Raw genomic sequence first — 16062 nt, 5'->3', positions numbered from 1 at the left:
TCTATAATTGCCTCATTATATATAAATTGAAAAAAGGTCTTCTGAAATTTAAAAAGCTTGTTTAATTTAAAAACTTCTTGTCATTTGCAGAAAACAGTAGAAATTTTGAAAAATTCCGATACTAATAAGTAATAATAATGAGTTTCAAATAGTAAAATCCATCACCTATCACTTCATCCTTGCAAAATAATGCATTATGTTATCTTTAATCCTAAATATTATTTAACAGAGTAACCAAATTCAGAGTTTTGAAGAATTACTACAATAAGTCAGTTCCACAACAGAAAAGACGCTTGCCAATGGCTGGAGTTTTGAGGAGTTAGTTGTCCATGGTTTCTCTATAAATATGTGCAAACTGAAATCTTATATACTGTAGTTATGGTGCATTAAGAAATTGCTGTTAACATTTGATTTATTCTCTGATTTGTATTATTACAAAAACACTGACATTTAATACTTCTACTGTCAGTCATCAGCAGACAATAATGTCTAATCTAAATAAAGCAAATTTCAAATAAAACTTTTTTAGGCAAAACATCTGGAAAAGCATCTGGACATTTTGCCTCCGATTATGGCTGTTCCTGCGCTGGCTGAGCATCACCGTCTGGTTACCTTACTGCTTTGGATGCTGGCTTTGGTAACAATGATACTGGAGCCGCTCTATGGGAATTACAATTTGTATAGTCAACCATTCATTCTCTCAATAACTGTTAACAAGTGCACCAATAAGTTTAAATATTTTTCAGTTTAAAAGATGGACATCAGGAGCATGGAGACATCTGATTAACAACACATAAGAACCAATTAAATTCTCTAAACAGATCTGTGAACTACCACATAAAGCTTTAAAAGTCAACATTAATATTTTAATTTGTACCTGTTTATCAAATGGTATCCAGTGGAGTGCTGAAATAATGCTTTTCACAATCATCTGTGTCAATAAGCCAACTACTGAATTTTGAAACCAGCATTCTCTTTTTTAAGACCATTGTAGTAGGCCAAAAGCAAAAAAATACAAACATGAATGTGTGTCTCGGCATCAAAATAGTCTACATAAACTGAAATATGCGAAAAGTTCATAAAGTGAAAAAAATCAGATGTGCGAGCACAGGGGCTGTCAAAGAATTACTATTTTTAATCGTGATCAATTGCAAAATGTCATTCAATTATTTGTATATTTAACCAAAGAAGTTCAGCAATGTCCAGTAGCACCCTGTTCATGCTACGGCTGTACAACTTCTTAGCTGCTTAACTGTGAGTACTTGTGTCTTTTATATAAATCCCTGATACGTGACATATTTGTCCCATGTGAAGGTAAGTTTTAAGAATTGTCAGACCTTGTTGAATAGTGCCTCTCAATCCTGTATCTTCACCTGTATACAGAGGTCTGCAGTTTGATTTGATGCATTTTGCCACAAACAGCAGCAGTTAACACCTTGGACACCTTCCAGTTTTGAAGGGAAGTAAGCTTGATGGAGTCCACCATAAGAGAAATACATTTCTGTGGCCAACATACTGTATGCATTTCTGGTCCTCAACCTTGCCAGTTTATCTGTGCTTCTTCAAAAGGTCTTCAAAAGAGACTGGACAACACATTTGTCTGCCGTGAAATTTCTGCTTGGGAAATACCTAGATGATGCAGGACAACCAACTTGTGCCTTGTCACCATGTTCACTTCTGCCATGAAGTAAGATTTGCAGGTTAAACTAGCACTAGTGCTACAGCCTCACCTTTTTTTGGATGGTTGCCAATTACTCAGTTTTATTCCATCTACATGAGTGCTTCTGGTTCAGGGAATTACTTTGGTTCAATCTACACAATATGTTATTGATCATTTGCACTTGTCTGTTATATTAGCTTAATCAAGCACTAGGCTATATGCATACAAAGATCTCTGTTTTTTTTTCTTAAAGGGAGATGTGCTCTATGATTTAGTTTTCCTCTTTTAGGAAATTATATCTTATTGTAATGCTTTACGTTTTGCAAAATGAATGTTTAGAACTCTAAAATATGCTCTTTTCTATTGAGCCACTAATCCAGAAGACTTAAAATAAGGATAATAATAATAAGGATAAATAATAATATGGAAGAAAAGGTTCAAGAAGAAAAGCAGAAGAGATTAAAAAATGAAAAAGCATAAAATTTTAAAAGAGGGAGGGAAGAAATTCAGAATTTTCTTATTTTTTAAATTACTTTACATATTAAGATCAGAGGTTATTCAGTGGTTTGTATTATCCTCGTATCCCAGCTATGAAATGTCAAACTTTTAATCTTTTTTGATTATCTTATTTAAATATCATAATCATGGATATTACAAATAAAACAAACAGTATATGATGTATTTATTTGCTGTTATCTTTTTATAAGAAGTATTCTTTTAACTTACACATATCATTATATATGTGGCCAACCACTGGGACATTTAAATGTGCATCACCAAGAACTGTTAGTCTTTTTTCCACCATCTCAGTTACATCCAAAAAATTTTCATCTAGCCCCAGCCTTTCTACAAGAGGGCAGTATTGTTCTAGGAATTCTAAAAGAGATAGACACATACAAATAGCAGAGAGACATTTTTATTCAGCTACTGCAAAGAAATGCATAGAATAAGTAATTCACTAGACAACCCTATCAGAAAACATTTTCAACTGTTTACAAATAGCTTAAGATATCAATACATTCCATTCAGAGTATTGTGATCTGACATACTTGCCCTGGCAAAACAATTATACTTGTTAATTGTGTTGCTTTGGAAATAAGTTGAATTATATCTGCTTAACAAACTATATAATTGTGTTGCTTTGGAAATAAGTTGAATCATATCTGCTTAACAAACTATCTGCTTAAGCCACCAAAACAGTGTTTACTAATTAAGAAGTCAAATCTAGTGTGTTTTTTTTAATTCACTGAGAATGTTTAAAATGTTTAGTTTCTTATTTGCATTCAATCATAATCGATAATTCTTAATCTTAAAAACACCATAAGACACATTTAAAAGCTTATCCCTTTTTATACTCGCTGGCAGTTCTCATCCACCCTGAATACTATAGAAAAGTGTTAAAAATGTGTGATAATCAAATTCTGCAAAATGTCAAATCACACATGACTATACATAACTAACTGGCTACTTGCACTGACAAGAAACATGAGCAAGCAAATGATTTTTCTTCAGTTACCTTGCATTTGTACCTGTATGCACATGTTTATACCTGTAACTTTATATGACATTTCCCTATAAGGTGTCAGGTCCTCTCCTTTGACAAGTACTAGCTGTGGACATTTTTCTTTAGCTTCTCCAATAGTCATTATCTTATTTACTCCAAGTTCTCTGGCCACATAGTTGCAAGTTACCATAAGGTACTTCTGATGAACACCTACCAAGAATAAAAATAAATATATATACAAAATACAATTAAAGATATTTATTTATCAGCACCACAAACTGAGAAAGGAATTGATCAACATTTTATCGTCTACTGAACATGAAGTTGAAAGTTCCTTCAGTAATCTATATATAACGAATAATAAGAAATTACTCTTTTCAAGATTCACTTGAGTTATACATACTGTTATTACATCTGAAGTAGCAAACTCCACTTCTTTTTCAATAAATTAAGGATTAGAACTGCTGTCCAATATATTTTCTAGGTCCTAGTTTTAATTTTTACTATTAGTTTAGCAGACAGATTACTTGCATATTTTTCACACAGATGCACATATTTTCTAAATTGTGCCAAAAAATGGTGCAACAATATACTTAAACATAGTAGCAGTAAATTAACTTAACAAATAAACATAGAAAATTTAAATATTATTGCCTTAAATGGATAATTTAAACTTTGTTTTAACATAAAGCTCAAGAAAATGCGTACCTCAAGTGAAACTGATGGACAATCTTATGCTGCTCATCAAACTGTCAGAGAGGGTTTGTACACTTTTTAGTTCTAGGCACTTCCACCCATTTTACCGTGACTTCCAAAAGGCGTTGCCAGAGTTTGAAACTCTTGGTTTTGCTGCTTATAATTTCAGGAAACTCTGGGGAGTCATTCACTTTGCAATTAGCTTTCTCTTTCAGAAGATACAAGACCAGGGCTTCTTATGTTCTGGCTGTACCATTGTTGCAGAAGATATTTTTTTTTAGTTCACAGATATCTTGCAACATTTATTCTCTCCTAATTATGTAGCTAGCTTACCAGGAGAACAAATATAACTGTATTTTTCAAACTAAACATATTTTTCCTTTAAGGTTAAACAGCAAGAAAAAATGTGTTCACGTAGTCTTATTAAACTCTTCATCAGAGATCACCAAAATTATTATCTGGCTAAAGTGCAGTGCAGACAGAAGTGACCATTCACTGTGACCTGGACAGTGCAGGACAGCAGAAGGTGATCAAGCTGTCTGCTTTCTAATTTGATGATTTTCTTTACTGCTAGTAATAACTCAATTATCTCACTAATGTGTGCACAGGAATGGAGAGATTTCCTATAATTTTACTTCACTGATCTGTCTAAAATGATGAATACATTCAACCAGTTAAATCTGCTTTTTCATTTATTTTTATTTAATCGTGGACTACACACCTGTTATCTATTAATCTTACTGTATAGTTTAATAATAATAATTCTTTACATTTATGTACTGCTTTTCTCACTAGTCAATGTGCTAACTTTGTGACCAACAAATGGTACCATTTGCAAAATCTCACAGTGGACAACTGGCAGGTTGTAATGGGGTTTGGCTCCTACAGTCCAATACTTTAGAAACTGGGCCATGCTGTATTAACAATTTTCATTTGATTCTGTACCACAGTAAGTATCTTTATCTTAAAGTCCTTGGACATTGGTTCAATTTATGTTGAAATAACTTTGCATCCAAAATAAGCCATCACAAAGGCCAAGTACACAAAATCAATGGCTAGTACATTCACTGCCCTCTCACTTATGTCATTTAAAGTCTATTTAGTACAGATACAGTAGCTCTGTAGCAAGTCTTCTGATAAACACTTATTGAAACAACAAATCTTCCTATTAGAACCTGCTGGATATGTTACCTGCTATGGCAAACATTCCCCAGAACAGGCCAAGTGAAGCAATGTAGTCAGTTGTAACATTTACTACATTACAGAATGCAGCAACAAACTCAATGCAGTACCCTATTTCTCTAGAAGCTGTCAACTAAAAAGCATGCATGCTATTAACTGTACAACATACGGAAAGAAAACTTTCTTCCATTATTGTTTGCTGTGCTCCTAATAAGTATGCAAACCTGTCCTTAAATATTAATATAATGTAACACTCCCACATGATGGAACTTCAAGAAACTAATTTTAAAAATACTTTGGACATAAGTGGATAGCTGAAGTCTAACAGATGTTTCTTTTGTTCATGCCTAATCCAAATAAAATTTGATCTAGACCCAGACCAAAATCTAATTTTACATGTTAAGATAAACATGTTATGGATACAGGACTCTAAAGACTCTGACATTTGTCCTATTGCATAGATATCGGGAGCGCCATACACACTTTTCCAGCAACCTCATGACACCCCATGATTTCCCAATCCATCTACAGATTTCATGGGAAGAGTCACTAGACGTGAATGTCACTGCCGAGGTCAGTAAACTTCTCGACAAGGTCGACACTCTCTCCACAGACAGACAAACTTCTTCCTGCCTGCACAAATTGCTCCACCCAATTCATAATATCAAGTCAGCAGTAAAGCTAACCAAAAGTCATTAAGTACAGACAATTTACTTTCAAATGCAAATGGAAATGGCAAATTCAAAAATCACAGATGCAATATTGACAATAATATACCATGTATTTAAAGAGCGGACAAATCACTGTGTTAATTTTCCCAAAAACAAGTAGGATCTCATGAATTTAACTTGCAATAAGCAGATAGCCTAGCCACTGTAAAGAATAGCAACATTAAGAATTACAATGACTTGAAGAACATTCAATTCAAAAACAGCTATTCCAGAATACCAGATAAACTAAATTATTTAAAACTGTCACACCAACCACCAACAGAATCTACATAACATCTATGGAGCAGAGATATACTTTCCTATGGGAATCACTTGTGACTCATGTGACCGACTTAATATCTTGTGGTGAAGAATTTAATTTTTATGCTGTAGGTGGAAGTATATAGGAGCAGAATTAGTCCTGTGGTGCTTGCTAATATCAGAAACAGCATGGAATCCAAGTTACACCATGCTTGAAAGAAAACATTACAAAAATAAAGGTAAATCCTGTTGTTGCATGCCCACTGAAGATTTGAATGACCAATTTGCCTGTGGAATTAAAAATACAACATACAATTTACTCAAGTGTCAGTAGTGGCAATGCTTAGGTAATTGTCTCACATTCTTAGGAATTTTGTGGATGATGTATGATATATAACACCAGAGAAGACATTTATCAGTCACTACATAATTCGATCGATCGATCGATTGATAGATAGATAGATAGATAGAACTTTATTTGTCCCCAGGAGGAAATTTAGCTTTTACTGAAGCTCAATAAATAGATAAATAAATAAATACACACCATAGTGACTACAAAGCAGCATAATATAAATTAGTGCTGTGGATTAGGGAAGAATTATCATAAGCCATGTCAACACTAATAAGATTTGTCACCTGAATCAGAAATCACTTATCTTATACATGGGTTTACAAAACTACTTTAACTCTTTCACCTTAAATGTAAAAGTATTAAAGGCTTAAAAACATACCTACTGGTTTATTTCTCAGTGATGGATTATGAATCATTTCAACTTGAGCATAAAAGCAATCCAGATCAAAGTGTAAGATTACTCGATTTTGCAAAGATTTTCCCAAAGTCATCTTCCCTGAACAACATGGAAAAATAAAAATTAATATCAAATAAAAGTGTTAAATCAATAGTCACGAGTTAAAGGTTTCCAAATTTTATCAGAGCCTGCAATTATTTTTTGGTTCAGGGATTTCCCCTCCATTTAACAATGTGATGGATTTTATACACCTACGGAGGATGTCCACATAGGTATTATAAAGAATTATATGGTGATTATGAATTTCTATTATTTTCCCTAGTATGTACATCCACCAATTGTATTCACCGACATGTTCTGCTTGATAAGTGAAAAATAAATACTGCTTAAAAAATAAAAATTTAAATTAAAACCTTACTGTATTAGTTGCTATATGACTTAGCAAATACCACAATTACAAAGAATATTTTCCATTTACAACACCTTATTTGCAAAACTCTTTAAAGCTACATTTCTAATAAATCACTTTGTCAGTATGTCATTTTCTGATTTAGTGACACTTATGTTTGCATTAGTAAATCAGGATGCTAAGGTAACCTTTGTGAAAGCAAAATTCTCAACTGAAGATTATATTATTATTTTAGAATCCCTGTAAAATAGCCTTTGTTGTGATATTTTTAAGGTATCTAACGTAAGTGGTGAGGTTTTTTATTGATTATATTTTTGGACTGATTTAGAATTAGTCAGTAAAATAGACTGGCCTTAACTGCTTTAATGTACATGTAACTAGAGACTACAATTCAGTCTCTCACCATTCAAATGTGAGGCATAAATTATATGTTTTCATCACATTTTCCTTATAATACTAATGGGCACTATTCTTCTTAGAAAAAGTAAAATGAGGAAAAAAGCTAGGTGGAATTTCATAAATTAAAAACATATATAGTTTTGTCAACACTAAGAACCAATGTTCAAAAAATATTGTTAAACCTCAGTGCACTTGACAAATATGTGAATGTTAAAATAATTATTTTGAAATACAAACATGCAGTACTATATTTCTCTAGAAGCTGCCAACTAACTTTAACCCACATTCAAATGTACTAATGATATTTTTAATATTAAACATTAAAATTTAAATAATTGAGCTTGCATTTTATTGCCAGTCGACACAGTTGCTAGAAATTTCACCTGGTGTTGCATCCATTCAAATATGAAAAGTAAAAACAATTAATAGCACAATGCACGATATATGACAATATCACAACATTTTACACAACTCTAATGAATGATAACTTAATGCACAAATAGACATCTGTAAAACAATCTGAATGCACAGTAATATATAGTCTTTACAATTTAGGTTGGTTGGAGGAATTTGGATATCAGAAAGAAACAGGTATGAATCACAGACTGTGTTTAGCCAGAGTGACTGCAGTATGTAGAAACTATTTATGTGCTGAGTGGTTCTTGACTTTATTTACTTGTAAAATTTCCAAGACAGGAATAACTGAAATAGATGGTTACAAACAGGTGAGTGCAGTCTTTGATTATTCTTCCTAAATGTTTCCTAACCCATGATATATACAGGTTTCTAACAGAGTGCAGTTTCAGGTTTTTACCTTTTCTGCTGACCGAATGACACTCTGCAGCTTATGTTTTTAATGAGAAGATGCACCAACATACCAGACAGTTACAGAGAAAGTGAGTATGCATGCAGTGACTGTAAAAAGTTGGCAGAGAGAAAGTAAGTGCTGCTGAGCTGTTCTGATAAGAAAGGTTATGTTTTCACCTCAGTACAGACTGTGAATGATAAGTAGTGCCAAATGATTTCACCCTGTTAACACTGAAATCATTTATAACCAGGTGAAAGGTAACAAATGAATAGCTTAAAGTGCTAATCCACCTCAGAAATGGCACCTATCCCCCATTTGTGATCATTCCTATCATGGATACCATGGATGTGTCATCAGAAACTTCAGCACTTTTACAAATCGGTCATAGCTGGTAAAGTCATTGTTGTAGAGGGAGAAAAGGAAAAGAGACAGAACACTCTCCTGAGAAGACTGACATTTACCCAGCTTCATTGTCTGACATCTATTTCTAAGATAAGTCAGAGATCCACACATGTGGTATAGTCTACACGCATATTAATATATTTATTTACCTTGGAGAATCTCTGGTAAGGCTGTGTTAAATAATTAACTAAAATTCAAAAATAAGACTCTTGCATATGGAATCAGAGAGTCAAAATGCTGCACGATATAGTGGAGAACCATGTTTATTGATTGCATCTTCAATTGACCTGTTGGCACACTGAGCAAACTGTAGTAGAGTAAGGAGAGAATCTGTGACAGACTTCAGACTAGTGTTGAATCAGTACTAAAAGTTTGACTTTTGTATCAATACCAGCTTTCGATGACATCAAGGCAAGAAAGGGTAATCCTTACAGTTTCAAGCACCTTAAAGCTAGGAGGGGGTAGGAGGGCCTGCTGCATGTCAAAGTACATTTTCCCCCTGTGTAGTCTATCATGCATCAATTGGGAATGGGTGGGTGAGGAGAAAAGTAATGTTTACTTCTGGTACTGAAAATACAGAAGTGCCGATGCCAAACCATTTTAAAAACTGGGGTTTTTGGTACTTTTTCAGAACCAGTTTAATGTGCAACTCTGCTTCACATTCTCAAGAATTGCATGTTTAAATGTCTTCATTATTGCAGAGGTCAATGCCACTAGCCTGTCCATTAAGACAGGAAGTAATAATGCTATCATTTGTCACAGATGGTAGCATTACTCCCTTATACGAGACAGACATCATAAATTTATATACATGATTATCTGGAAATTGCACAATATGGACTGAAAATAAATTCTTATTTGGCATTAGCTTATTTTACACTAAGATTATTATAGATGTCAGATTAATTCATTAAAAAGTATATAAACCGAAATCATAAGTTTGCTTGCTGTTTATTACTTATAAATGTAAAACCAGCCAAAGTGGATTTAAAAACTGAAAGATTTTGCTAGTCAGATGGATGTATACTTTTTGACATGTCACTCCAAACCTTGCATGTCCCAATAAACAGTTCTAAAGAACATTATAACATTTACATGTTAATATCTAACCCTAACCCTGGAGTCTTGCTAATATAATCACAAAAATTTTAAATTGTGTTTTGCAGCTGCTGCAACATAAACAATCTCACTTTATTGTTTGGCAGCTGCAATTAAAGAAATAACCTGCTTTGTTGTAGTTATGCACAGTTAGTAAATTTTTTTAAATCTCCAGCCTAACTAAATATTTCAGAACTCTACAGTGAGAACTTATTATAATCTAGAAATTCGACATCAAGCATCAATCTACACACATATATTGTACAAATCCCCTTTACTATTGTTAGCCCTTAATATCTACTAATTAGAAATGGCATTCTTTACTGTTATAAGAAATGTGAATGATATTCATGTTAGCTTATTGCTGTCTCTTTACTTAACTGCTCCTTACATATTAAAAAATAAATATACACTGATGAGCCAATTATGACCGCCTGCCTAATATGGCATTACTCCTCTATGTGCCACCAGAAAAGGTAAAACCAGACATCATATTGACTCTAGAAGACCTCTGAAGAGGTCATGTGGTTTGTGGCATGACAATGATAGAAGCCAATCCTCTAACTTCTGTAGACTGCAAGGTGGAGCTAGTCATATCCCACAGATACCTGAGTGGATTGAGATCATGGGGAATTGAGAGGCGAGGGTAAAACCTTGAACTCTTAATCAAGTTCCTCAAACCATTCCTGAAAAATTCATGCAGTGGGGCAGGGCCCACTAACTTACTGAAAGATTATACTTTCATCAGGACATACCATTGCCATCAAGGGATATGTACCTGGTCTGCATTTACATTTAGGTAGGTGGTAGATGTCAAAATAACATCCACAGGATTGTCCGGACTCAGAGTTTCCCCGTAGAACACTGCTCAAAGCATTACACTCCCTTCACCAGATGTCTTCTTCTCATAGTGCATCATGGTGCCATACCTCCTTCAGGTATGACACTCGCATAACTGGCTGTTCACATGATACAACGGACCTGATTAGCTTCTTCAATTGATCCAAGGTCCAGTTCTAATGCTCACATGTCCATTGTAGGTGCTTTCAGCGGTGGACAGGGGTTGGCATGGGCATTATGACTGGCCTACGACTATGCTGTTCCATATGTAGCTTGGTTTGATGCACTGTGTTGCATCCTGTAACCATCAATAAAGACATCTGCGATTTGTGCCTAGCCTTTCACTAAGCACTAGTCTACAGCATGGATCTCTTATGCATGCAGCTAACCTACTTACATAGGTATAATTTATTGTTGGCAACCAATATACTGTTTGGTTTAAGAGACGTTGGGTTAGTTAAACACCTTTACATAATACTGTTCACTAAATCTGATGAAATTTGAAACCTTTGATCTGAACTAATTCCTCATACATGTCTGTACTGCTTGAATTTTGCCAGCAGCTGAAGGGCTACAACATAGATGTGTACTACACAAGCAAACCCTGCAATGAGATAACTGGCAACCTTTCGTGCTGATGCAAATTTCAGTGGTTTACATGCTTAAATTCCAGAATCTAAATGTGTCATTTAACAGACATCTTCTTGTTGACTTTGAGTTAGCAAATTGTGGTGGGTGGTTCTGAAAGAAGGAACTGTACATACAAGACAGATGTCGCTTCATATTTAGATACAAGTTTGAGGGTAACTTCAAACACACCTGTGGAAGACAGGTCTGCGGCCACAGCTGCAGGTTTCAAGAAGGGCTCTTGGGTATTCACTATTCTATTGCAATCTGATAAGGAGCCCTTATATGCAGTTAGTGGTGTGTGAGCAAATGTGGAGCAAACGTTTAATGTTTAATTAGCTTTAGCAGAGCAACTTAGACAACTCTTACTGGCAAGGGATATGAGATGCTCAAAAAATGACAGTAGTTGATGAAAAGCACAAAGTAAAAGTACACTAACGCCAATAAAATGAATGAATAAAGATGAATTGTAAAGTATGTAGGACAATTGGCTGCAAAACACAATTTTAGAGGCAAAATAAAAGATACACTGCAGAACAGCTATTTGCAAAAATGAGCAGTGCATCAAAATAAACGTTTACCAGCCACTTTAAGGAAAAATAAGACATAAAAAGTTAATTGAAAAGGTTGGAAAAAAGTACAAATAGAAATCTTTACAGAACAAGCTAGGATAAAAAAACATAGCTGATGTCAAGAATAGAGAAACCCACAGCAATTCAGTGAATGATAAACAAAAGCCTATTAACACAATAAAAGGCATTACAAGCCACTGAAGAGATCAAGAAAAATAACTAAACCTGACAATCAAACATTGCTTTGCTTGTCGAATATTGTGAAGATACACATGTGTTTACGTTATAAGGATTCATAATGCGCCATTTTTGTAGCATCCCATAAACAAAGCAACAGCAAATATTTTAAAAGCACACATGCAAGTGCATTCAGACACTCCTTCCCATTTTAATATACAACAGAGAAATCTGGGCTAGGTCAATATTCCCTGTTTAGCAGCAATTGCAAAATAACTAGTCTGTTAAAATACTTTTCAAAGGGGAGCATATTCATTCAGTGGACATCTCTGAAACTGTGGAGTTACCTAGCTTGTTAATTCAGCTATTAATCATTACTAGGAGTTGCATGACATATAACAGCTGGACCCAGAAACTGGTCCAAAATCATCAGAAAATGTTTTACTGAATACAATTAAGGACTGTACTGTGATAAAGTCATATTTATTGTCTAAATATTTCACTGTGGTCCTGGTAAACGTAACTTCGTAGCAATGACGAGGACATCAGTATATAATGGCCAACGTATCTGTATAGAATGATGTATGACAATAATGCCCATTTGAACTGACTTGCATCCAAAAAATGTGTTTGTTCGGTTTACTAGCAATTCTAAATGGACCTGCAGTGAGTAAGAGAGGAATTGTGCACTAGTGTGCCCTGCGATGGGTTGGCATACAGGCCAGGGCTTACTTTACATCAAGCCAAATGAGGCAACCTACCTGAAAACGGGTTCCGTTAATTGACGGATGGAACTACTGATTAAGGCTATTCATTAATGGTGTTCGAACAAGGCGTGTAACATACAAATATTTTTTAAAAAGTTAGTAATCTTACAGTAGCAATAGCTACATTCCGCTGCAACGAAAGGCGCAGTCAGGACATGTAAACAAGCACTGCCGTGCAGAATTTGACGTGTGCCGCAATGGGGTTTAACAAGCCCACCAATGCAGAAAAAACAAAGTAAACTCACGCGGCAAATTTTTCCGACTGTCACGGTGTACATATTGCAAATATACCTCGGCTGGCAGGGCTACAACGCCCGGCAAACTGCGGACATACGCCTGTTATAAATGAGCTGTCAGCCCTCCATTCATTTTCATCGTCAACTTCTTCGTCTGCCTCCATGGCCGAGCACGACTCTTCGGCACTGTCGCTGTACTCCATGGCTGCCGTATGTCGCGTTCAGACCACGCCCCCTGCGCGCACACTTCTCACACTCTCCGGTTCTGACCTTACGCCTGCCATCTGCTGCCGATATGGAGAACAAACACTAGGCTCAATGTTGTACTGTATTGTAGCAGTACAGCACTTTATTTTTGTCTGTTCCGCTTTATCAATACAGTATAGATTACATGTGGAGTGTAGGTGTCTGGTTAAGTGGCGTCTCTGAATTGTTCCAGTATGAGGGATGAGTCAGTGTTGTATGAGTGCGCGATCTATCCAGGTTTGGTTCCTTGCTTTAACCGAAAGATGTCGAGAATCAGCATAGGCTCCAGCCCTTCTCTACCATGAACTAAGTAAGCGTGTTAAAAAATAAATAGATGGATAGATTTTAAAACTAATTTTGAAAACAACCTGGAAAATGAAAGATTTTTGTAAACATAAACATCTAAAATGTTCTTAGATTTTTTCCTTTAGCTTGATGTTAAACTTTTGTTATGATCACATATTGATTTTTTTTTTTAATTTGCATCGCTGTTCACACTTAATTCACCACATGTAGATAAATGTTATAGTAAAATATAAATATCTGATTTTTATTCATTTGTTTCATGACAAAAATGTAACAATCTTCTCTGTTTTTGAAATTAATTATTGTTCGGATGACTTGTTCGAAAATTAATTTACTTTTCGGTAGAATGAACTAAAATTCTTTTCCCGAATCTGCTTAATTCAGTTCAGGCTAAAGGGACGAACTTTGCTAATAATTAGCCGCAGACAGGTCACTAGTATATCAAGGGGGCATTCACACACCCAGTATTGCTTAATGTGTCTATAATAACATTCTTTGGGATCTGAAAGGGACACTGGAGTAAATGTAAATAATAATGAAGCTGATATTCATGAAATTATGATAATTAAATGCACAAGTGTGTTGTTCAAGCTATTACTTACTTCTTATTTTACATCTATACATATACTGTATATTCAGGACCTCAGTGGAGTCTGGGTTCAGGCCTACTGTCTCCTCTGCTTTCTGAATAGCACGCTGCAGTTTATGTTTTGAGTGAGCTGATGTATTACCATTAAAAAGAGAGGATGCTTTCAATGATGGCTCTGTAAAATTGCACCAGCACTGATTAGGACATGTTAAACCTTTTAAGTTGATGGAGAAAAAAAATATGTTGCTTAGCTTTTTGATAAAACTTGTTATGTTTTCATCCCAGTTCAGATTATGAATGATAGTTGTGCCAAAACAATTTTTTCCTGCTGACCTCGACTCGGGACGTTGTGGGTCGGTGGGGGGAGTACTTCGAAGACCTCCTCAATCCCACTAACATGGCTTCCAATGAGGAAGCAGAGCCTGGGGACTCTGAGGTGGGCTCTCCCATCTCTGGGACTGAAGTCACCGAGGTGGTCAAAAAACTCCTTGGTGGCAGGGCCCCGGGGGTGGATGAGATACGCCCGGAGTTCCTTAAGGCTCTGGATGTTGTAGGACTGTCTTGGTTGACACGTCTCTGCAACATCGCATGGACATCGGGGACAGTGCCTCTGGATTGGCAGACGGGTGGTGATCCCCTCTTTAAAAGGGGACGGAGGGTGTGTTCCAACTATAGAGGGATCACACTCCTCAGCCTCCCTGGAAAAGTCTATTCGGGGGTTCTGGAGAGGAGGGTCCGTCGGATAGTTGAACCTCGGATTCAGGAGGAACAGTGTGGTTTTCGTCCGGGTTGCGGAACAGTGGACCAGCTCTACACCCATAGCAGGATCCTGGAGGGTGCATGGGAGTTTGCCCAACCAGTCTACATGTGCTTTGTGGACTTGGAAAAGGCGTTCGACCGTGTCCCTCGGGAATCCTGTGGGCGGTGCTCCGGGAGTATGGGGTACCGGACCCTCTGATAAGAGCTGTTCGATCCCTGTACAACCAGTGTCAGAGCTTGGTCCGCATTGCCGGCAGTAAGTCGAGCCCGTTTCCAGTGAGAGTTGGACTCCGCCAGGGCTGCCCTTTGTCACCGATTCTGTTCATAACTTTTATGGACAGAATTTCTAGGTGCAGCCAGGGTGTTGAAGGGGTCCAGTTTGGTGGACTCAGGATTGGGTCACTGCTTTTTGCAGATGATGTTGTCCTGTTTGCTTCATCAGGCCGTGATCTTCAGCTCTCTCTGGAGCGGTTCGCAGCTGAGTGTGAAGCGGCCTGGAAGAGAATCAGCACCTCCAAATCCGAGACCATGGTCCTCAGCCGGAAAAGGGTGGAGTGCCCTCTCAGGGTTGGGGGAGGGGGATCCTGCCCCAAGTTGAGGAGTTCAAGTATCTCGGGGTCTTGTTCCCGAGTCAGGGAAGAATGGAGCGTGAGATCGACAGGCGGATCGGTGCGGCATCCGCAGTGATGCGGGCTCTGCATCGGTCTGTCGTGGTGAAAAAAGAGCTGAGCCGTAAGGTAAAGCTCTCAATTTACCAGTTGATCTACGTTCCTACCCTCACCTATGGTCATGAGCTATGGGTAGTGACCGAAAGAACGAGATCGCGAATACAAGCGGCTGAATTGAGTTTCCTTCGCAGGGTGTCTGGGCTTTCCCTTAAGGATAGGGTGAGGAGCTCAGTCATCCGGGAGGGGCTCAGAGTAGAGCCGCTGCTCCTCCGCATCGAGAGGAGTCAGATAAGGTGGCTCGGGCATCTGATCAGGATGCCTCCTGGACGCCTCCCTGGTGAGGTGTTCCGGGTATGTCCAACCGGGAGGAGGCCCCGGGGAAGACCCTGGACACGCT

General features: G+C 36.8%; 1 protein-coding gene across 4 annotated transcripts in view; it reads right to left on the bottom strand.

Annotated features, from left to right (window-relative positions):
- Window positions 1–13355, bottom strand: part of poli (polymerase (DNA directed) iota) — a 36553-nt gene extending 23198 nt beyond the window's left edge. The window contains exons 1-4 of one of the 4 annotated variants that reach the window (XM_039750414.1): window positions 13153–13355; window positions 6745–6861; window positions 3177–3374; window positions 2387–2536 (exon numbers count right to left, since the gene is read on the bottom strand). In XM_039750414.1, coding sequence (XP_039606348.1) covers window positions 2387–2536; window positions 3177–3374; window positions 6745–6861; window positions 13153–13300 — 613 coding nt within the window. In that variant the 5' untranslated portion in view covers window positions 13301–13355. Of the gene's footprint in view, window positions 1–2386; window positions 2537–3176; window positions 3375–6744; window positions 6862–13106 lie in introns of those variants that run through there. The other 3 variants (XM_039750415.1, XM_039750416.1, XM_039750417.1) reach the window with 3 other exon arrangements.
- Window positions 13356–16062: the final 2707 nt, after the last annotated feature.

The sequence above is a fragment of the Polypterus senegalus genome, chromosome 4, assembly GCF_016835505.1.
Source record: "Polypterus senegalus isolate Bchr_013 chromosome 4, ASM1683550v1, whole genome shotgun sequence".
Lineage (NCBI taxonomy): Eukaryota > Metazoa > Chordata > Cladistia > Polypteriformes > Polypteridae > Polypterus > Polypterus senegalus.
The sequence above is the reverse complement of the archived record's forward strand: the minus strand, read 5'-3'. Positions and strand labels throughout refer to the sequence as shown.